A 24040-nucleotide genomic window follows, 5' to 3' on the forward strand; every position below is an offset into this window, starting at 1 on the left:
CAATTTTGAAACATCACTGTGTAACAACATAGAATTTGTACACAGCATAACTGTTTCCAATCCCATGAAGTCGACTGCAAAGTATTTTACAGTATTTAGAACATTTCTTCAAGTAATGGCAAAATAAGCACTTCTGTGATCTTTATTATACAATCAGTATCGTGCCACAGTGAAAACACCGCATTTCAATTACAACTTTAAATTATTCAAATTACATTACAAAATAAAAATTTCTCTAGGCACACAGAGAGAAAACTTAACAAAATTTTAACTGAAAGCACACCATGAAAAGCAAAACATTTTGAACCATAATTAATGCACGCTCTCACCTTCAGCGGAAGTCGGGAATTCTCAAAGATCTTTGCAACAGCAGATAAAATACCACACATGAGTGCAGAAATCAGCATCATCACTCCAACTGCTGTTAGCCAGGACATACTGCAGAAATAGCACAAACTTTCTGCTGACGTGCATACAATGACATGAACTGCACACAGCATCAGACACATCAAATAAAACAGCAGAGAGAATAGTGGAGGGGAGAGGGGTACTTCAAATTCTGCCCGCTTGCTCAGGGCTTTTGGAACACTGAGCAAAAGCAGCAGCAGAACCTAGAAAAAAAAAAAAACATAGGGAATTAATACTTTAAAAATTGGGGTTAGCTAAAACATACAGTGAGAATTCACAAAAAAAAAAAATCATGCTGTAGTCATCCGTGTCACTCTGCTAGTACACATACTTTGTCAAAAAAACCCTGTGAAGAGCTATATAGGGTTTTTTTCCCCCAGTAAGATAATACCATTTAAATGGGAGAATCCAAGATGGTGTTTTCATTTATTAAGGGCTTGGACACACAGGTTCCCGAGTTTAATAAATTACCATTTGCCTCCTCACCTGTGGTAACTGATAAGATGTATGATCTTTATTCCCTGTAAAAGTAAGAGCTCCCAACATCAAAATAGTTCCTAAGCAAACAAATTTGACCCATTATTTGTCACCTGTAAATGCCTGAAGTTACATGCACTCTATCAAAGACAATTCACCTCCTGTATGACAGATACACATATATGAGATCCTGCTGAGTTAAACAGCTTCTCAAACCAGGGGAAGTTCTCATACTATCACACAAGTGTATGCTGAATTTCAAGCTTATGAATTCTCCCAGTATTCATTTTTTGTACCTCTCCTAATCTTAATTTGATTTATTGGTTTTACTTTAACTTTGCTCTAACCTGCACACAGATCAGGCAGAATTCCAAGTTTTCTCTCAGGTAACTGCAGCAGTGGAAATGAATAATACAATGAAAATTTCTGCTACTGTACAAACCTTTACAAAAAATAAGAAACTTCAGCCACCTGCTAAAATGCTCTGCAAGCTGAACAGATGGAGCTTGGACTACGCTGACCTCAATCAGCCTCTGCCAGGGCAAGATTAAAACAAATCAAGATAAAAACAGACCACTGCCAACCTGTAATCTTTCACTGCCACTTGTGAAGGTCTCTGTCTAAATTTTTCCCACATTACAGTGAGATACAGTAAAGTAGGCCAAAAAATATCAAATGCATTGCACTCATCTGCTGTTTCATCATATTCTACTCCACATTTCATTTGGTTATGAAAATATACAGCTTCAGAGTATCGAACTGGCTTAGGTCTTACATTTCAACACAGCCCTCAAAACTAAAACAAAGACAGCACTCACGGTAGGAAGGCACTAGTTATCTACAAAACTAAATTTAGGTCTTTTGAGCAAGTGCAGTATTATCAGTCCATGTCCCAGAGGTATCCTCCTCATCCGATAAACAGCATTTCTAGCACGGTGTAGTCTGAAGTGACATGTGAGTGTCACTACTGTTATTTATTCAGCAAAGGTGGGAAACACATCACAACAAAAAGATTTTGGAAAGCAAGGCAGTTTCTTGAGTATTACACTGGAGAAAATAAAAAACTCCAGCCTCTTTGCACCAAGTCTTACAGTGATGCTGAGCACACACTGCTCAATGAAAATTTGAACATTTCCATGGTTAGTAAGCTGCATGTGTCTTTGACGAAGTCCCACTGAGTATAATACCTAAGATTTGTTTTCTAGAAACAGTAAGCATCTATAAGCATTTCAGAAGATAAAAAATAATCCAGTGCTTCAGCTGTCCACAGCTTGAATCCGTGGCTTTCCAAAACAAAGGAATAAAAAAGAAATATAAGCACTTCAGCTTTGCACTGAACTTTGCCCACCTCCAGATCCTCCATCCATAGAGCAGGAACAGAACCTGCCATCTCATCTACCCAAGGGCACAGCGGAACTCATTCCTGTGAGGTGATCAGCAGAGGGACAAACCCCACCAAGCAGTCTAACCACAAAGCCATTTCAGAAGTACTCTGTATGCAGGGCACAGAGCCCTGCCAGGACAGAGGAGACTCAAATATTAATGAGCTGCTCACATATTGTTATCTATTCCAGGCACTGAACAGTAACAGAGTCTTGTACAGCACCACATTCAAGGACTAAGCTATGCTTGTAGTAGGTACCTCCATCCTATGGAAAAATGCTTTTACTCACAGAAGTTGACAACCTTGTAATCTAAAAGGTCAGTGCAAACTTTGGTACATAGAAGTTCAGTGTCCAGGTATGCTATTCCTTCAGCATGGTTCTCAAAGCATTACACTATTTCCAGGCTTTTGAGGCTATTTCCAGCATTTGAGTTTTGCCCAAGAGATCAGTTGAAGAAATCCACTTAAAATTCCACACGTGGCATATCTTATCTTTATTCCTACGGGAGATACAACGTGGCAATCCAGCACCTCACAGCAAGTATTTATTTCAGGGATCTAAACCCATCAGCATGAAGAACAATTCCTGGAATTGTGAAAATTGTCCGTATAAGGTATTCCCTGTTTCGAGCAGCTACACTCAATGTTAGATAAAGAGGAATGGGTAGGAATTTACTTGCCAGACTTTTTTTTTTTTTTTTTTAAATGCAGTAAAGCTACTCAAAAATAGAAGGCTAACTAATAGGGGAGTAATTTAAGCTGTAGCACATCTACATATTTACTGTAACTGGCTACACCAAAACATTAGTAGTTCATATCAAAAGTGCTCTTGAATCATTATAAAGGCCAGATCACTAAAAAGAGTATTAACCTCATCCAAGCAGAATGTCAGCCAACTCTAAGAATTCATACTCAGTAATTTTTAAGACCAGTAAGTGTATACATTAAATCGTCAAAACCAAGACACTTTTACTTTTGTACACTTAACCTTTTCAGTGAAAGATCTATTTTCGTACCTCCATAATGATCACAGTCCCCACCATCATCGAATACATGTCATACTGTGCCACTTGTTTGCTTAGTGAAGAACTCAGAGTCTTGAGGGCCTCCAAGTATTGCTTCAGGACCTTTTTGCCAAGATTTAAGAGTATTTCTGAATTATTCCCCTCTAAATACAGTTTGATCCAATTGCCATGGGATTTTTCTGCTATCTTAAAATGTTCATATCCAGGATCTGGGGGGTGGGAGAAAAGAAAAGAAGCAAAAGGATCCATGAACAAAAGAGGATTAATTAGAGTTGTGATCATATTTTTTTATTTGCTTGTATAATATATAAAAATATATAATTCCTATGAGGGTTGAAGCTTTTTTCAGACCTACAAATCACAGTCTTCCTGTAGCAATACCATGATGAGCCAGTTACTCAGAATAAAAGTAATTAATCTCTAACCTAATAAAGTGTCAAGACCTCTAACAATTGAAAAACTTATTTAAATATCCATTCGCTCTTGCAAAACATTTCCAGGACAAACAATTCAAATGCTTCAGATGCTGTTTAGAAAAAAAAAAAAAAAAAACCAAAACACCAAAATCAATGCTTTCCTCTGGAACCACTGACTATCCTGGGCATATTGTACAAGCTGAGTGAGAAACGATCAACTAGCCAATCTCTGGAAGAAACACGAAAGGAGACACACACACTGCATTAGCTGGTACTGCAGGCTGGATGAGTGGATGGTGAGGTGGATTGAGAACTGATGGAATGGCAGAGCTCAGAGGATTGTAATCAGCAGCACAAAGTCTAGTTGGAGGCCTGTCACTAGTGGTGTCACCCAAGGGTCAATACTGGATCCAGCGTAGTTTGACTTGTTCACCAATGACTTCGGGAAGGGGCAGATGCCTCCTCAGCAAGTTTGCTGACAAGAAAGCTGAAAGGAGTGGCTGATACCCCAGAGGGCTCTGCAGCACTTCAGAAGGACCTTGACAGGTTAATTAGACAGGCAGAGAAGATCCATGTGAAATTCACCAAAGGCAAGTGCAGGGTCCTGCACCTGGGGAGGAATAACCCCAGGCACCAGCACAGGCTGGGGGCTGACCTGTTGGAAAGCCGCTCTGTGGAGAAGGACCTGGGGGTCCTGGTGGACAACAAGCTGTCCATGAGCCAGCAGTGTGCCTGTGTGGCCAAGAAGGCCAATGGGATCCTGGGGTGCAGCAGGAAGAGCATGGCCAGCAGGTCGAGGGAGGTGATTCTGCCCCTCTACTCAGCCCTGCTGAGGCACATCCGGAGTGCTGTGTCCAGTTCTGGGCTGCTCAGCACATAAAACACAAGGAGCTCCTGGAGCAGGTCCAGCATAAGGTTACAAAGATGACTAACGGACTGGAGCATTTCTCATGTGAGGAAAGGTTGAGGGAGTGGGCCTGTTCAGCCTCAAGAAGAAACAAATTAGAGGAGACCTTATCAGTGCATACAAATATCTGAAGGTAGGGTGTGAAGAGGATGGAGTCTGATGCTTCTCAGTGGTGCCAAGCAACAGGACAAAAGGCAACAGGCAGAAAGTGGAACACAGGAAGTTCTACCTAAACATGAGGAAGAACTTCTTCACTGTGCAGGCGACTGAGCACTGGAACAGGTTGCACAGAGAAGCTGCAGAGTTCTTCTCTGGAGATATGCAAAAGTTGTCTGGACACATTCCTGAGTAGTTCTGTAGGGGACCCTGCTTGAGCAGGGAGGTTGAACTAGATGACCTGTAGTGTTCCATTCCTACCCTACCCAATCTGTGATTCTGCTTTTAAAATATTGATCACTGAGTATAGTATGTATTCACAATACAAATTCAGTTGACAACACATGGAAAGCAAGAGTGTAACTTTCCAAAATTTGCATCTCACTGAACATTATGCTGCGCGTGAATATTCACATTTATCTGTATTTCTTGCAAAAAATAAATGTTTAGTTTCACTTCAGATTAATAGTCCTTGCTATTTCCCTGCAATTTCACTTGAAAATTAATGACAACCTAAGCGTAAAAGGGTCAATTTGGAAATTTTTATATAACTTGCAATTCTTCCCTTCTTAGCTAAAGGTAGGGTAATATATTTGCTGTACAGTTTCAGACAGTAAAGGTTAAAGCAATAACTGAAATAACTTTGGTGTCAGAAAGTCTTAAGTTATAGTTCATTTTCACTCCTGGTAGATGAACAGTATATCAGACGTGGAAAAAAACCACTATATTTTTTGTTAAGCCTTTTCAGCAAAAGTACATTATTAAATCCAGAATCACTTTTAATTTTATTTCAAGTGAATGAAGATGAATGAAATATGTCTATTCACAATTCTTGCACAGTTATGAAAGAATTGTGCCTACCACTTGTAAGTCTCTTATCACACAAGACACTTTGTGATCTACTGAATTCAAAGTGAGAATTTTAGAAACCAATGTTTAACTCACAGTGTCCAGTCTGTTCTACCAGGACTTCTAGCAGACTCCAAAGCATGCTGATCCTGCAATGCAGGAGGCTTTCAGGTATCTGCTAGAAAGTACAATTCAGCCAGCAGCAAATACTGGCATATCAGGAGAGCTGCCAGGACCCATGGATGATTTTATTTCCCTCCTGTAGTTCTTTGAAAAATGAATTCCCTGCAAAGTTTCTCTAACAGTATGCTTGAAATAAGAGTTAAATATTCATACTTTTGAGAACATCCACAAAGGATCATCTAAAATGAGCTTTAATCAAACTGAGATTTGACATGACACTATTTCATTATACAGAACATTGAAATGAGTTCAAGCTGTATTTTGATACATAAATAAATTCCCTCCACATCTTCTGCTCCTGTTCTGCTCACTTTTCAAGCTTCTTGCCCAGTCTCCCTCTTCATTTCTTTTAGCATTTTTATTTCATTCTCATCTACCTCCTTCCATGTCACTGCCCACCAAACTCATTCTGCCCATGTTATGTAAGACGACTGTTTAGTCAAACACACATATGAGTGAATGATTTAAAGATCTTGCAGACAGGAATAAAGGACCACAGTTACCAAATTTCCCTTTGAAGTCCTATGATACCTGTTCCATGGCACAATTGTACCCAGGAAGTATAAAGTAAGAAGGGTCACAGGCACTAAGTTGTTGGTAACTGGCAGGTAACACTGGAAAGTCACTCCTGCTTGGGATACTCGTAAGACAAGTTAAACTTGAGGAAAAATCCAAAGCGAGCTTGCCCAGTTACACATTTCCCAAAGCACTAGCAATGGTTTACTTTCACAGAATTACACTGGCAATTTGTGCCTGAGCCTCACTACCATCTGATCACAAGCAGATGGCTATGCTTCACAAGCATCTGTCTGACAACAATCGCGCTTAGTTACAGTCACAGGCAGCAATCACTTAGAAAGAGTTCTAAAAATAGACTGAATAATGTAAAGGTGACTTCTCCAGTTTCAATACCTAACTGTCCCAGTAACAGAAAAATTATTTCAATCAACACATGCATCTAAAAAGTTCAGGATCAGTCCCAAATTGAAAAACGGGCACTCATTTTAATAACAACATCCAACTTGTTCTCAGGCATGACTCTTCAGTCCACTGTGAAGTGCTCTTCAAAAAAAGTCCTAGTTTAACCTTCACATGCATGTTGAGAAGTTCAGAACATGAGGAAAGCACTGCTAGATACCTAGAGCTGCCTACCTTACACTGAGGTATGAACTAGCTCAAAAACCCAAAGTGTGTTTTTAGATACTTCTTTCAGCTTCCTCATTTTTGCCAGCTGTTTTTATTCTCCTTTTTCAGACTTCTTCCTTACTTGCATGTGTCCATCTCTATCAAAACAAAAACTAAGGCCTGACATTAGCATTTATTAGTATTTTTCAAAAAGTTATTTTAAAAATAATAAAGCCCTTAGTCAAGCTTCAAGTCTCTCATGTAAAATTTTATTTACTTGAAGATAGATTTAACTGTGAAGATTCCTTTGTATCTCAATAAATCAAAATCTGAGTCCCATGAAATGCTGTACTACCTCTTGGCTAGAGAAAGCATGTTTGTATAACAAACACTAGGGGAAAAAGAAAGTTACTGACCTGCCTTCATTCTGCTCTTTATTAACAGATATATTTAAAACACACTTGAAGATATTTTTGTGTACTGTTCCACTTTACTCTTAACATCGGAGCAGCTGAATCCAGGGAACTACATGGCTGCTTCATGAAACAGCTTATAAAGGTCATTCTGCCTTCCCATCTGACTGTGATTCAACTCAATCGACGTCTGACTTCATCTTACTGCATTAAAAAGGAAACTCATATGGCACCCAAAATGAATGTATATGTTATGATATAACTTACAATGGATGAAACTTTTCTTACTATGACTGATTCAGTCATCATCCTCATGGTCCTAATAGCTGGTGCCATAACCTCTGTGCTGTAAATTAAAATACTCTCCACAGGAATCCCATGTTTTCCCCTTCAGAAGAGCCTACTGTTTTTGACCTCAAGAGTTGAAAATAATAATAATTTTTTTTGAAGTACCACAGTTTAGGCTATCCCTGCAAGTATCTTTCACTTTCAACTCCAATCACAGACATTTCTCTGAGCATTCAACTGAAATGTTATGATCCACCAGTTGTTACTAGCTGAGAATCTGCATTGGAAAGCTTGAAATTGCAGCAGCAAATGTGAGTGAGATGTCTAATTGACTTATCTTCTCAGATTTCTTTCCCTCAAAAAACCTGGTAGCAGACCTTGCCTGTGGCATTCAGAAATTATATAGCTCAAGACCTGTCAGCACAATTCTGATGAGTGTCCAGATGTCATAAAAATGAAAATCAAAGGCTCTGAGCAGGATGAGCTAAAGCAAATTGCTCAGATCTGTGTCCAGTCGGGTCTTGCATGTTTTCAGATATGAAGCCTCCACAGCCTCTCTGGGCAACTCATTCCAGTGCTTGACAAACCTTATAAAAAAAAAGTTCCTTTAATTCAAGCAAATTATTTTTGTGGGGACCACCAATTCGACCCTGCTTCAATATTCTTTATTCCCTCCCATCACATATTACTTACATTGATAAGAACCCTGTTGAGTCTTCGTCTATCTAAGCTGAACAGTCCCATCACCTTCAGCCTCTCCACGACAAACATTTCAATCTCTTCATCACCCTTCATGGCCATTCACTGCTCTCACTATTTCTTGTTCTGGGGAGCCCAGAAACAGACACAGGACGCCAGATGGGGGCTCCTCACAGCTGACAGGAGGAAGGATTGACCTGCAGATGACTGTCCTAATTCAGCCTTGGATGCTATCAGCCTTCCTTCCACAAGGGTGCATTGCTGGCTGGTGTTCAACTTGGTGCCCCAAGGACCCCTTGGTGGTTCACCACCAAGCTGTTTTCCAGTCAGTCAATACCCAATCCGTACTGATGCATGGGATTATTTCTTTCCAAGTGTAGGATTTGGCATTTCCCTTTGCTGAACTTTAAGAGGTTCCTGTCAGACCATTTCTCCAGCCTGTCAAGGTACCTCTGAGTGACAGCAGACCCACCTACTGCATCAAGCACTTCTCCCAGTTTTGTACTGTGTCCTCCCCTTGCTGAGGGTGCACTGTCCCATCACTCAGGCCATTAATGAAGATGTTAAATAGTACTGGCCTGTGTGGACTTTGTGCTGCTGATAACAATCACATGAGCCCAGCAGCTGAGCCACACTGTCCAGTTATCTAGCCTGAACTGCAACAGGATGGCTGAAGCACCATATGAGCACCATGGATGATGAATATGAGGCTTCCTCTAGCTGTCTGAAAACTTACTAATTCTTCCCAATCACAATGTCGGTATTAGACACCCATAACAATATTGCCCATATTGGTTTGTGCATTAATCCTGACCCAGAAGTTCTCAACCGTTTCAACATCCACTCCCAGAGCTCCATGCCTCTCTCACATAAAGGGCAACTCTCCCTCTTCAGCTTCCCAACTTACAATCATAGAATGGTTCAGGCTGAAAGGGAAGGTACCTTTAAAGATCATCTAGTTCATCCCTAGCAGTGTGAAAACAGACATCTTTCACTAAATCACCACTCATTACTGGTTTCCTAAGCCACTGGACACTGGGCCACTGACTTTACAGACATGGCCATGGATCCAACTTTTTATTCATTAAAGAGTCCACCTGTCAAACCTGTATCACTCTAACAATAGCAGCAGGAATTTTGAGGGAGGCCCTATAGAAGTCTAGGTAGATAACAAACATAGCTTTTCTCTAGACCACTGATGCATTTATCCCATCACAGGACACTAAATTAAGTCAGGCCCAATCTGCCCTTAGCAAAGCAGTGTTAGCCATCTCTAACAACCTTCTTGTCTTCCATGTATTTTGACATGTCTTCCAGGAGGATCTGTTTCATGACCTTACCAGGGACAGAGATGAGGTTTACTGCTCAGTAGTTCCCAGAGTCCTCCTTTTTAACCTTTTTAAAAACAGGGCAATCTTCTCAAACATGAATCAGATTACAGAATATAATCACTTCTCCGCAAGGTAACTCTTTCTACAGGAATCACAACAGATATGCATACATGTGTGTGTGCCTGTAGTGGGATAGGTGGGATGGCATTCATCTTCACTTAAAAACCATGCAAAACAAAAGGCCACTCATGCACGCTTTTAAATTACATATATTAGTCACTGAGTTAGTGACCTTTTCTTTAATATTTCTACGGCCCGAAGTATCCATATCAATCAAACAACATTAAACAAACAGCACATAACTTTTCCCTGCCAATCTTAATCATACAGACCAAATTATTAAGCAACAGCCTTGCCCATCTAGAACACCCTAAGAAAAACAAGACTACTTGTGAAGATATAAACCAGAAGCTGGTAGAAACTTCAGTCTGTTTCACCAGTGTGTGAAGAAACACCATCAGATGGAGTTTTGTGACAGAAATTTCAGCAACACAGCCATATCCTGAACTCCCCCAACAGGGCAAGTTCCTCACTTGACAAATGGGTTAAGAGAGGAAATCTGGGCAAAAAAAAAAAAAATAAAATATCAAAGTAGCTGGAGCATGGGTCCTGCTGTTGACACATTGCTACCACAAGTGGCAGTTTTGGTTCAGCTCCTGGACAGGGTTTAGTTACAACTAGAAGCTGTGATGTTGAAAGATAATTGATTCTTGACCCACAATGATCACCTTGCTAAAATTTACGTTGCTATCCATTTTAATTATTCATAGCTGCAACACAGCTCTGCATTCTCATCTTGTTATTTTAATGATTCAATAGATTATAAATCAAGTGACAAGCTTCACAGCCACTTTATAACAACATCTTCTAAGGTCTATGGTAAAATATTCTCCTTCATCCTCTGACTCAACTTTTTCACATAATTATCATATTATCTTCCTTATTTATATTGCAGTTTGTATCATGCTTCTTAACGAAATACTACATTTTGCTAGATTGGGGTTATTTTTTCCACTTGTTTTTTATTCTTTCCTCCAAACACACACGCATGTATTTTTAATAGGCAACTCTGCAGTTCTCTAGGTCCTCACTCCAAATAAACTCGTACCTAAAAATGAAATAAAAAGATAACTTACCCTAAATTATTTCCAAGTTTTACTTGAAGAATCTTTTTATTTAAACTAGAAAATTCACTCCGCTGTGCTAATTCTCCAAATAGCTCAGAGTAAATGCCCTATGTAGGACACCTCACAAAGAGGAGTTACGAAACCACTGAGATTTAACCACACTGGCAGTTTTCCTTTAATCTTAGTCCTTCATCATTATTTCTGCTCTTTTGCCTACTAGGAGTATTACTGGTCATTAAAAAAGCTGTATTCAGGGGCAGTGTATCAAAGTAAGTTACAGTAAAGATTGACCTCAGTACCATTTCTCTGAATATTGCTCTCAAATGAACAGCTACTTTGCAGCACCGTGCTATACTCTTGAATCTGAAAGTCCAAACTGTTTAATTAAAAATCTTCTTTCAGTATCTATGTAACATTTTTTTATAGCTGATTTACCTTTTTCATATGCAGGTGTATTCTCTTGCAGCAACCTGCTAAGCTGGAACCCATTCAAGTGCACAAAACGTAGTTGTTCTCTCATTGTCTTGCCTCCAACAACTGGCAGTATAAGGTTCCCAACACTATTTCTTGAAATTGGCAGACCAAGACCTACTGCCAGTGTGCTGGCTAAATCTGTTTGTTGCACACGTTCAGGCTGGGTTAGAGGACCTAGAATCAACAAAAGAAAAGAACAGGGGGGGAAAAAATGAGAGAGGTATTTCAATAAAAGGCCCATTCTATTTCTCCAGAGACAGCTGGCACCTTATTAGTTTCAAAATTTTTTCATTGCTGTTAGCTCAGCTATTTCAAGCGGTCCATAGAGAGCTGACTGATCTTTTTCAGCTGCTGTCCTCTGCTGCTGTAAATCCAAAATTTATTAAATTCTCAGCCAGTATCACTCTTCAGTGCTAACAACTACTGTAAACACAACATGAATGTTATGCAAGTAAGAAAACAGATGGTCCAGGAGATCACCTTAACATCAAGTTGCAGCCCACATCCTAAGAGGGTTTCATAACTTTTACATTAGAAATAGCAGGAACCACTACAGGAGACTAATTTAATGCATGAACAAAGAATGAGAATCTAAAATAATGTTGACAACATTCTAGAAGCTTCTCAATATAATGACAACAGCTCAAGATTCAATTAATATCAGGTTGCTAGGCAAACAGAATTAGAGATCAGGTAAAGAATGCTGAGGCTCAAAATCTGTAGCTGCATGCAGGCAAACTCAGTCATTTCTAAAGGGTTCTGTGCAGGATCCCATTAACTCACTGCAGTTATCAGGATTAACCTTCAGTCCCACAGACATTGGTACATGTGAATGATTTCATTAACATAAGTAACCTTTTGTTTAAGATTGCTGTGCCAATTGTTCCTTTGCATGTTGAACTAGTTACGTAGCAGTGCTTTTCTATTACGCTTTTGTTTTGTCCTCGTTGTAACTCCAGGCACTGAGTGTTTTAACTTAAGTACAGTACAGAAAGAATTCTACATAGTCTTTATTACTCTCAAGGCTCCCTTTAAGAGCATTAGAACTTCTCTCATTTCTCATCTATCTAGCTCCGATTAATCCCATATTTGTACAGAATGCCATCTATAATCCGTAAAGCGTCTTTGCATGAGTGCCTGTATGTCAGCAGTTTTCAGATTTTATCTTTAAAGGCAAGTACTTAACTAGTTAAAAAAAAGCCAAACTACCAACTGCATTTAGCCAATCATGGGTGACGCATCTCTGTAGAAGGCTACACGAGTAATATTCTGACAGCATACTAAATGCAAAAAGCCCACAGGATTACTATTTTGAGGTCTACCAAATTAACCACAGTACATTTTGTTTACAGTAGGATCATAAGGAGCAGTCACTAGAATCCTAATTATTGTACCAATGAGAAGTAAACTGATGGATATTTACAAAGGCATCATTCGAAATCACAAACTCTATCCCAAAAGACAGGTGAAGAGATGTATTTCACTGTGTTATAAAAACAGCATGCTTAGTTTAAACCTAACAGAAAGCAATCCCAATGAACACGAGATTGCATTTACAGAATCTACACTCTCATGGCCTGGCAGTCAACACATACTGGTGAAATTCATAAAGCAAGAGCTTATCCAAGAGCTTTGGTCTACTCTTGACTTTGTTTTGTTTTTAGACCCAAGAAGAGTTCAATGAGTCCTCAAGCAATGCTTTCTATTGCAGTTGAATAACAGCCTTATAAATGACAGACAGAAAAATGTACTTTACTGTGCTGCAGGAACCTCCAGCAAGATAAACAAACGAAGGTTCTTCAAACAGGCTTTAAAAGCAAAGAAATCAGATGGAAATGAGCAAGAGGCAGAATGAAAGGCAGAAGAAAGCATTGTAAGGGAAAATATTCACTTCTGGTGAATATCACTTCACATTTCACCAATTCACTCAGTCAAGGAGTTTCTTTAAGCACTACTACAGAAATTAGACTAAAGATTCTCTACCACTCCATTTCCTTCTTGCCTCTTACCTTAAGCTATCTTACTTTTATCTTTCATTATTATCTACAAGTAGAAAATCAGTTTCAGAAACATATCAACTCACATCAATGATACAAAATTAACTACTTGGCCAATACAGTAAATATACTCATGCTCCATATTCTTTCCTTAAGGCTTAGCCATCAATAGTCATGTTTTCACTGCTATCACCTCTCACCCCTTCACAGAGCAATTCTTCCTCCTGCCTGCTAACTCTCAGTATGAGAAACTAATTCATTTCTCTGTCCTAGCTGAGAAGGAAGAATGGAGGCCAAGGAAATATTCTGGAAAATGAGAGACAAAACTAACTTCAAATAGGATTTTGCTTCTAAACCTATTCATTTACCAGTAGCCCAGGATCTTGACAACAGATCTTATTAGCTCTCAACACTCAGCTAGGGCAGTACTGTAGAAAATTATCATCCAAAAAATACACAATTCTCTCAATGGTTACAAAATTTAACTCACGGTTTTATCATGATACAGATGCTAGCTTTGGCTAAAACCAGAGCTTTGGGTCACATAGAATGGGCCTGGTCAGATAGCTGTAGAAGAAATCAAAGTACTTTTCAGGAAGAATTGTAGAGCAAGTATAAATCAGAGTTGCCAATGTGTCCTTGGCCTGGTTTCAGCTGGGATAGAGTTAATTTTCTTCCTAGTATCTGGTACAGGGCTGTGTTTTGGATTCAATATGAGAATAATGTTGATAATACACTAATGTTTTAGCTGTTGGTAAGGCTTACCCTTAGTCAAGGATTTTTCCATTTCCTGTGCTCTGTCAGTGAGCAGGTACACAAGAAGCTGGAAGGGAACACAACTGGGACAGCTGACCTGGACTGGACAAAGGAATAGTTCATAACACAGAGCATCTTTCCCAGTACACAAACTGGAAGGAGTTGACTGGGGGCTGTCCATTGCTTCTTGGGGACAGGCTGTGCACCTATCAGCAGGTGGAGAGCAATTGCACTGTGCATTACTCGTTTCTCTTGGGCTTTATACCTCTCCCTCTCTCCTTTTCATTACAATAATAATTATTATAATCTACACTTAATTATTGTTGTTGTTGTTACTATTACAGTCATATATGGTAGTAGTATTCTCAGACTATTAGGGTGCACTATGCACTGGTATCCACTGGAGCCTTACACCAAGTACCACACAACAGCACACTCACTCACACCCCCACCCTGGGTGGGAGGATAATCAGAAAGAAAAGGTAAACCTCCTGGGTTAAGATAAGAACAGCTTAATAACTGAAACAAATAAAATATTATAATAATAGTAGCAATGAAAAGGAGAGAGGGAGAGGAATCAAACCCAAGAGAAAGAAATGATGCACAATAAAATTGCTCCCCACCTGCTGACTGATGTCCAGGCCCTTCCCAAGTAGAGATTGGCAGCCCCCAGTTTATATACTGGGCATGATGCTCCGTGGTTCGGAATATCCCTTTGGCCAGATCATGTCAGCTGTCCTAGCTATGCTCCCTCATGGCTTCTTTTGCACCTGCTCCCTGCCAGAGCATGGGAAAACAGGAAAGTCCTTGATTCAGAGTAAACACTAAAATATCAGTGTGTTATCAACATTATTCTCATACTGAATCCAAAACACAGCCCTGTACCAGCTACTAAGAAGAAAATTAACACTATTCCATCGGAAACCAAGACAGTTCTGAAAAAGTTCTTTGATCCTTACCACTTCTCTTTTCAAAAGCAGAGCTGATAAACAGAAGAGGTGTGTGCACTTCTCCTTCTGAAGAACCACCATGACTGCCCGTTTCAGACATCCCGTGATCCCCACACACAACTAGCAAATTGGGCAAAGAAGCTTCTTCCTGCAAATCACAGAAAAAAATTTAAGTTATTGTACTAAGACGAGTCACATCTATCACTTCACTATCTCTATCATTTTCAAACATGAATATGACTCAAAGCGAATTTAATTTTTTTAAACTTGCTCACAACACCTGGGGTAGATAACAAGAGACGTCTGCAGCTAAATGTCGTGCGGTAATAGTAATTTTTAGAAGTTAAGGCACATACTTACTAACAGACTTGTCAATATATTAGGAAAAAAACTCACCAAAAAAAATCCCAAACTTTAAAAACCCCTTAATTTACAGTCTCAAGAAATTCACCAAAAGATTAAATAAAGGCTATCTGCAGGAAGAAAATCAGGAGTGCAGGAACAGTAGCATTAACAGAGAAATATTTCCCACTTCTTTTCTTCACCTTCATCGAGTTTTCAGTATACATGCTGAATTATTAATATTGCAAATGGTAAAATCATATCAACTTAATATGAAAAAATAATCCTATTTCTAATACTCTCTAGTGTCTCAAGTGTTTTTGGGATCATGACTGACGTTAAACAGTGCATATGTTTCTGAATAAAGAGAACAACAGAAGCGTAAGTGAGGCCTGTCCAAGAATTTTGAGCTAACAAATCAAAGATGGCAGAAAATAAACAGTCAATCCGCAACAAAGTCGTTTTTTGTCATCTCTAGTTATTACCAGTACCTGTTCTACCCAAAAAAGTAAAGTGCCTTTATTATTCCTGTATTCTAAAACTGAGATAAAGGCTTTCTGTTGACAAAAGCAAACGTATTAAAAAACTGTAGCAAAACCACTACAACATTCATGAAGCTTCCACACACAGGATTTAATCTCTCCTTTCATACAACAGTATCCATTTGTCTAAAAGTACTACTGAAATTTTGTGAGCAGCTGCTCTGAACTGCAGTTGCCAAAAACAAACAAGAAAAATGCTTCGGGCCACTTGGAATTAGGACTTGGTAGTTCAACATCCAGACACGGATGTTTAGGTAATTGACAACCTGTATATCCAAATCTAAAAACAGGTTCAGATGTGTTGAATTTACCATAAGACAAAATGTAGTTTACAACCACCATTTCCATTTGAATTTTTCAAATATCTAAGAATTAGGTATACCTTCATAACTGTAGACATTAGGGCCATTAGCTTTACATGCCCATTACTCCTCCCGCTGAATTTCATTACTAGAAAGCACACCAACCACTGCCCTAATTCATGAGGGATAAGAGAATTTTGGCATCCATTCCTCTCGCTGCACACCAAGAGGGAGTTATTTCCCACAGCTGCTCAGAGGAGGCTCTTAACAGATGTTACTAAAGTCAGCCAGTAAATCCTTAAAAACGCTACACTGTACTGTTAACTGGGGAATGTCCTGGGAAGGGAAGGAAAAGAACTGAAGAATACCCACTTCAGTCCAGGAATAAACGAGCTACCATCCACAACCAGCGAGCATTTTAATGTCAGTCCACAACTAACAAGACATTGATCCAAGAGGAAGCTATATTACCTTTGAAAGAAGAGAAATATGAATCTTCTTCAGTATGTTATCCATTTCACGAAGTTTTGGTCCCACTAATGGGCTGTTTGGCCCACTAATATGTCCAATATGGTCCAATCCCAGGTAATGTAGTATTAGGATATCCCAGTCTTCTCTCTTTAACACTCTATCCAAATGCCTGGTAACATTGTCATCAACCTCAAAGAAAAGGAAAACAATTAAAAGGTAAAAATAACTTCTCTCTTGTAAAAAAACATGGAAAAATTAGATTGCAATACCCATTAAAATTCTGCAGAAGTTGATGAGAATTACAGTCATTCGCAATGTTAACGAGAGAAAAAAAAATCAAACTAATTAGTTCAGTGTCAAGCAGTCAAATATATTTCTCTTACAAAAGAGATTCTTCACCCCAATTACTTGCTTCTGGTCACGATGCATCAGATTATACACAAACAAGGCAAACAGGTTGCCAAGCTTCCACAGAAACTTAAACCACTTTCATCCTTCACACTCCTGATCTCTCACTTCACAAATTATCAAGTACATAAAGTATTGTAAGCACAGGGAAAAGCCTCTGTTTAGTGCTTGGAATCACAGGAGGGCAAAAAACCCACACTTGCTTTTTCAACTCAGTTTTTGCTAGGCAAACACAAAAAGATTGTACTTGCTGCAAGTGAAAGAACTGGCAACACAGTGAGAAAGTAAAATTATTTAAAAATTTAATTTAAATTATTTGGAGCCTAACTTACCTGTTTTCCTGCTTAGGTTGACAATGCATTTTTAGTTGCATATCTTCTCCCTGGATATTAAAAATCCTTATAATATTTCACATGCAACATCACTTTGCTGACTCTGGATCATAACTACCAAAAAAATCTATTAAAACTGTGTGTATAAGGGACTATATTCAGATAGATAAAGACTGCCTAAAGAGCTTGAGAGTCACAAAATCACAGATCCAGCAGCATACTTGCATTTTTCCACTGTATGTTGAAGCTTTTGCAAGTCTTACTAGTGTAACCAGTTAAAAGTGTCTTCCAATCCATTTAGACCTTTTTAACTGCCTTACATATGTTAATAAAATGTGTCAGTAGCAGTGGGTCAACAGCCTGAGGTTTAACAAACCATAAAGGTTCAAGAATGAACTAAAATTGCCAAAGCATTTTACTCTTCTAGTGTGTCCAGAGTAAGAATTTTCACAATTTGTTTCATTTACTTTCTATGCTCCTTCTTTGTTAACATAATGAAACACTACTCCTATTGCAATTACAAAAGTGATGCAATACTACAAAAGTATGCCTCTAGAAGACCGAGATAATCTATTAATTGGTCACTTAAGGACGGCATTAACTGATATAAATACAACAGCAAACTGGAAATGTGGATAGTGGAATTTTTAAACAAAGCAACTGGTCTAACTTCTTACCACAAGAAGTTTTGTAAGAAAATCGTACATTTAGGAAAGTTATACAGTAACTGCATCATCCAAACACTTCCCACAGCATATGCATGAAGGACTGAAATGCTTAGCTCCACAGTGCCCATACCAACCACACATGTAAATCCAATTTCTATTTAATTGCCAGGTGCAGATTTCAGAACTAGGATAGCTTTACTCACTCACTCTTAGAAGTTGCCACCGTGTGTTTGTATTCACTTTATTTACCTTGGGATCATACAAAGCCTCTCACCTCTGTAAAGTCTGACACAAAAAACGATGTAGTTCCATCGTATTCCATGAAGTGCTTTGGGAACAATTTAACCCATGTATCATCACCATAAAAGATTATTCTTTTCCCAGCTGCTTTTGCCTGCCATATCAGATTGTCTTCTAACAGAGCTGGAGAATTGAGGTTCACAACAACATCAATGAAACCAGGTATGCTACCTGTCATCAAAGCCTACACAAAACAAGAAAAGATACAACATTAACCAAGAAGCTTCCAGGGATGAGAAGACAGTAGCAGTGTAAGCAGGAGGAAGCAATAAACCAGATGGCAGGCAAATTATACTTTAAGTAAAGAAACATAACAAAGTAAAAGAACACAGGCTGCCCTGACACATAACCTCACCTGCCACAATACAGTGCTAGTTGATGTGAGAGATAATGATTGCTTTACAAAAGGTAAAAATAATATTGTCTTAACTAGTGGACAGCAAAATGGCTTTGTATGACTTAGCTGAAATTTGTTTCATTTACTAGTCATTAAATCACCAAAAAGATAGTTTAGAAGGTCTAAGTAAACTGACTCAACATTCACAAAGATAGTACATTTGAAACACTAAATAAGAAACATCTAGGAAATGAAATGAAGTCCACCTATGAATAGTTACCAGACTGTCTCCCCCTCACTCTCTCACTGGCCTTCTAGTTGACCTACAAAGATCACTCCCCCAGCTTCTTCAATGAAGAGGTGTCACTCAGATCCATCACTGACAAGCCTGGATGATCAAGTATTTTGATGATACCACCACAATTAATCTTTTAGTTACGTAAAACTTCACACAGTTTCCTTTTTAAGCTCTTCAAAAACATCCTTATGACAAAACAATTTAATAGTAAACTGGATTTTCTATCCAAGTTACAAGAACACAGAGAAATACCAATAAAAATGTTCTTGGATAGAAGACCAGTGGAAAACTTGACAACTGAGAGGCTGCTGGCTTTCCCATGACTGCAAATAAAGAGATTATGCACTAGGGCCTTAACCTCTGGGCGATGGCAAATCAGGACTCTATCACATGCACTCCTACAGCAAAGAGAGATTCAGCCACAGATTGCACTAACACAACAAACCTGTCCTTTACGCCAACTCCAAGCATACAAAACAAACACTTCAAAACTTTCTCAAACGAAATGGGAAAAAAAAAGAAAAATTTACCTTAATTCTAGGCATAGTCACAGTAGGTGGCTTCGCTTCAGCAACGAAGCTGTAGGAAGTCCCTTTTTCAACAACTTGCGTAGTATATGGCATGAACTGTTTCCCTTTGGATCCAAACACAAAGTCATCTCTCAAAGCATCTATCAGAACAACGACAACTTTATTGAAAAGCGGTGCAGGAATCTTGGTCCAGTTAGAAACCATTCCTAAGCAACAAAAACAGGGTACACAAAAGTCATTAACAAATTTTACCAAAGACTAGACAGAAGTTAAAAGGACAGCTTCACAACAGAAATGAGTGCTTTCATCTCCTTTATTATTTTTACATTTGGAAATGAGAAATTGCAAACAACAGCCAGCATGAGAAGTAATCGGAGGATGCTGGGTTTTCAGGCCATCCAGCACAGGAATAACTCAACTGTAACTCCAACACAGCATCTAGGAAGTAAAACAAAATGTGAATGGAATGTGTAATGTGAAATCGGGAAAACTGAGGAAAAGCTTTGAAATGGAGAATGTACAAAGCAATAAGAAGGGGTAGCTGCTACTTTCTCTCTTGTTAATTCATTAAAGCTTAACTACACATATATTTGACACTTTTGTTAAAAAAAGATGCTGCATTCACTTGTACTAACGCACAATTTTGCACATCAGAACTTAATCAAATCTCACCATAAGATAACAGCAGGAAAATTACAAAGAAATATGAGATAGCAGGAAAATTACAAAGAAATAGACAATTTCACTGAAACTTGAAGGTAAAAGATCTGTGCACACTTGCTCCCTTCAAGGTAGAAGACTGTATACCAGGCTAGTTAGGTGATGGCAGCTGCAGGGCCAAAATCCAATTCCAGAATTCCCAGACCGTGGTACATGGGTGGGCACAGCAAAATGCTGCTGTGCATCAAGCAGTAGGCAATGTCATGCCTTCAGGGCCACCCTTCTCTTGCACAGACTTAATTCTGGCTGCAGCAACTCTTGATCTGCATTCAGTTCGGTCCACATGGTGACATTAAGCTCTTGGCTCACCCTCTACAAGTCTCATTTCTTTACCAGGAAAAAACACAGAAGGGCAAAATGGAAGCAGAATGCATCCTACCCACAGACCTCTGCTCAGACAAGACTGTGTTTACTCAGTACATGTATTATATAAAGCTAGGGTTTTTACACTCCTTTAGAATAAAGTTTGTTTCTGCATAAGCGGTTGACAATTTGGAAAGGTCACAGATAGTGGTGTGTCTAACACAAGAAACTCAAAAAAAAACCCAAAAAGGAAAAAAACCCTCAGAAACTGTATTTTGGAGTACATAGATAAGCATCAATAAACTGATATTCACAGACTCGTTACTGCTAATGATTTTTCCAGATCAGAAAATTATGGAGGAAGGCATAGCAGGGGGAAGAAGGAAATCTCAAAAACAATAAAATGCTAACTACCAGCAACCCTAATTAAACTGATAATTTTGGTTTAACAGGACTTGAATTATCAACTAAAAGGTATGCTTTGGCTCTCCATGAAAAACAAGAAGGCATCACTGGATGTACTGCCAGTAAAATCTTTCTCGTAATGTACTCCTATCTACTTGCTTAGTGAAAGAAAGCTTCCTGGACACCAAAAATGATCAGATCATAAACACATATGCCCTACTCCTAAGTTCCTCCTGCAGTGTAATTCATCGGTAAGTCAAAGTATTGAGAAGTTCAAATGAATTCTGAGTCACAAGCCATCTGAAAATACTTACTGTAAGATAGTGAAAACGATACATGGTGCAAGTCTTGGCATGTGGAATGCTTATTTAGGGTTACTTACTTAGAGAACAGTTACTTTAAATGAAGCTGAACTTCTGCAAGCAGTGAAGAAAACCACAGGTTCTCTATCAAAAACTTCCTACAATGATGTGCTGTAAGGATTCACTATTACAGCCATCCCACAGGCAAGACAGCATGTGGTCAATGGCAGTCAGGACTCACAAAGGAAACATGCAGGAAATACAGAGGCACTGGGGAAATAATCTTTCCTGGATAGACCTAAAGTAGGTTGAAAGCCTTCTGCATCATGTGTTTAGTAAGCAACACCTTGCCTTTAGAGCTTATTGTCCAGACCAAGAGATCACTGTGGAAGCAAATCATAACCCAAGAACTACAGAAAGAGAATGTTCTTCCACTGTCACTCCATTTTTGCCTACTACACCTGGGATTACTAGTGACACACCTAAATTTAAACTGCCTGTAGAGCCCTGTGGTGCACACCAACACTCTTCAGCACAAATCAGTCCTTTCAAAACCCAGTTAATCTGACATCTCCATCCCACCCAAGCAGTCTCCCTCTGCATTAGGCTCCAGCCAATAATCACATGTGAATGCAACATTTCACTCACAGCAGCCTATCAAACATCTCTGGCAGTCTTGGTAAACTCCAGCTAAAAGCAACCTGCCATCCACAAAATCCACTCAGGTCTGTTACCAGATTAAATTCTTTCATTGTTCCTGCTTAATTGGTATCGGCACATCACATTCTAAATTACACAACCTTCTCTTCCCTCCACTGCGTCTCACAATTCAAGTAACAACTCGATAATCCTTTTGGGTCCCTCCTAACTCAGAATATACTGTGGTTCTGTAAAAAAAAAAGTCACACACTTTGAAAGAATAATAACAAATAACAAGCAGCTGAAGACCCAGTTTGGCAGGTACAGTCCTGTTCCACAAAGTTACTAAGTAGATGTCCCAGGCAAGAGCTTGCAAGGAGCAAAATAACTCCTACTCCATGCAGCTGCCCACTGCCCACCCTACAAGCTCCAAACACTGGTGAAGAACACTCCTTCAAGTACAAAGTCCTCTTCTTCACATTACTTTAATGCAACTTGAGACTGAACATATAAGAAAGTTATACTATCAACATGTCCTCTACTGACTCCTCGTTATAAAGACGCTTGAAAACTTTGGTTTCGCCAATTCAGCTACAGAATAGAGCAGGACCTGTAAAGGCAGTGATTTCACAGAAATGGTAATGGACAGCAATACTGTGCACGTTGCAACCTGCATTGCTACAGTCACTTTGTGGCTACTGAGGTGCTAAAATCCCAGCGAGGTGGGGTTAAGACGCTCACACAACACAGAAGCATCACAGACACGATGGTTCTTGGGCACAACACAACCAGCGAGTTAACAGAGCAAGCACTCAGGTGTTTGAACTGAGACGGCATCATTTAATGCAAACAACTTGCCATTAAACAGGAGGGGTATGACGGCAACATCAGCGTCAGGGAACGGGGAATAAAAGGACAGGAAAACCCTTCAGAGACGTGACAGCTGACGCTGGAGGCTTTTTGCCACAGTGAGCAGATGCTGCTGGCAGAAATCGACAACTACATAGAAACCAGCTAAGTTCTAAACTACTCCGGAAGCAGTTCTGGAAGCACGAAGGCGTCTCCAGAAAGGTGTCCCGCGGCACCGAGGGAGAGGGCGCGCTGGGCGGCTGCTCGCGTTACCTGGGCCGGGCGGGGCCGGCTCGGCGGGAGAGTCCGCGCGGGCCTCTCTGCGGGGCAGAGACCTGACGGGCACCGGGAAGAAACCGCGGAGGAACAGCGCGACGCCCAGGGCCTGCACGAGGAGGCAGGTGGAGGCGAACACCCCCGAGCGCAGCCGCATCCTGGTACAGACCCGGCGGTGATACCAGCACCAGCCCCGACCCGTCCCGGGCGCCGCTACGCCGGCTCTGCGGGGCGGCCCCGCCGGCGGTCCGGCCCTGCCGCCGAGCCCCGCCCCCGGCCCGCGCCGACCAACCAGCGCCCACCGCGCGCGCCCGCCGAGTTCCGCTATTGGCCAGAGGCGACCCCGCCCTTTCTCAAGCGAGAGGCGGCAACGCCGGGCCGGAAGTGGGGCCCTGTGCACCGCCCCCTCAGCCGCGAGCGTGGTTCCCGAACCGGCATCCCGCGTCCCGGACCCGCATCGCTCATCCTGCATCTCAGACCCGCGTCCTGCATCTCGGCCCCCCCACCGCGTCCCACTCTCCCGTCCCACCCCTGCGCTCCGCACCCCACCCCGTGTCCTACCCCTGCGACCCACCCCCCGCGTCACACCCCGCCATCCCACCCCGCGACCCGGCCCCGCGTTCCCCAGCGCAGAAGGAGCCGCTGGAGCGGGAGGTGAAGGGAGACTTTATGTAATGTTGCCACAAGAAGAGCATGGCAGGTGAGGAAGGAGTCCAAGCCGGGGATTGTTGCAGGTGTTTGGCAAAGCAGAACCTTTCCTCTCCACACACGCACACATCTCTCAATACAACTGAATAGTGATAACCTTTCAGTCTTTTCACTGGAATGGAAACAGACTGGAGCAGGTGGGTCATGGCAGACGAGTGGGGAGAAATAAGTTTTAAAGGTTTAATTTTCTGAAAGAAGAAACCAAAGACACTCTGCAAAGTGAAGCAGTTTATACTGGTCTCGCTATTGCTCATGGATTTAGGATGATAGCCTCGGAATTTCA

At 40.4% G+C, this 24040-nt stretch overlaps 1 protein-coding gene across 8 annotated transcripts in view; it reads right to left on the reverse strand.

Moving 5' to 3' along the window:
• Positions 1-23297, reverse strand: part of PIGG (phosphatidylinositol glycan anchor biosynthesis class G) — an 89416-nt gene extending 66119 nt beyond the window's left edge. For 6 of the 8 annotated variants that reach the window (XM_017822512.1, XM_017822510.1, XM_017822511.1 and 3 more), the window contains exons 1-8: positions 23047-23297; positions 19556-19761; positions 18365-18574; positions 16683-16871; positions 15035-15173; positions 11284-11496; positions 3286-3503; positions 330-611 (exon numbers count right to left, since the gene is read on the reverse strand). In XM_017822512.1, coding sequence (XP_017678001.1) covers positions 330-611; positions 3286-3503; positions 11284-11496; positions 15035-15173; positions 16683-16871; positions 18365-18574; positions 19556-19761; positions 23047-23206 — 1617 coding nt within the window. In that variant the 5' untranslated portion in view covers positions 23207-23297. Of the gene's footprint in view, positions 1-329; positions 612-3285; positions 3504-10340; positions 10830-11283; positions 11497-15034; positions 15174-16682; positions 16872-18364; positions 18575-19555; positions 19762-23046 lie in introns of those variants that run through there. The other 2 variants (XR_001876113.1, XM_017822516.1) reach the window with 2 other exon arrangements.
• Between the last annotated feature and the right edge of the window lie 743 nt (positions 23298-24040).

This window comes from Lepidothrix coronata, unplaced genomic scaffold (assembly GCF_001604755.1).
Source record: "Lepidothrix coronata isolate B3197 unplaced genomic scaffold, Lepidothrix_coronata-1.0 Scaffold98, whole genome shotgun sequence".
NCBI lineage: Eukaryota > Metazoa > Chordata > Aves > Passeriformes > Pipridae > Lepidothrix > Lepidothrix coronata.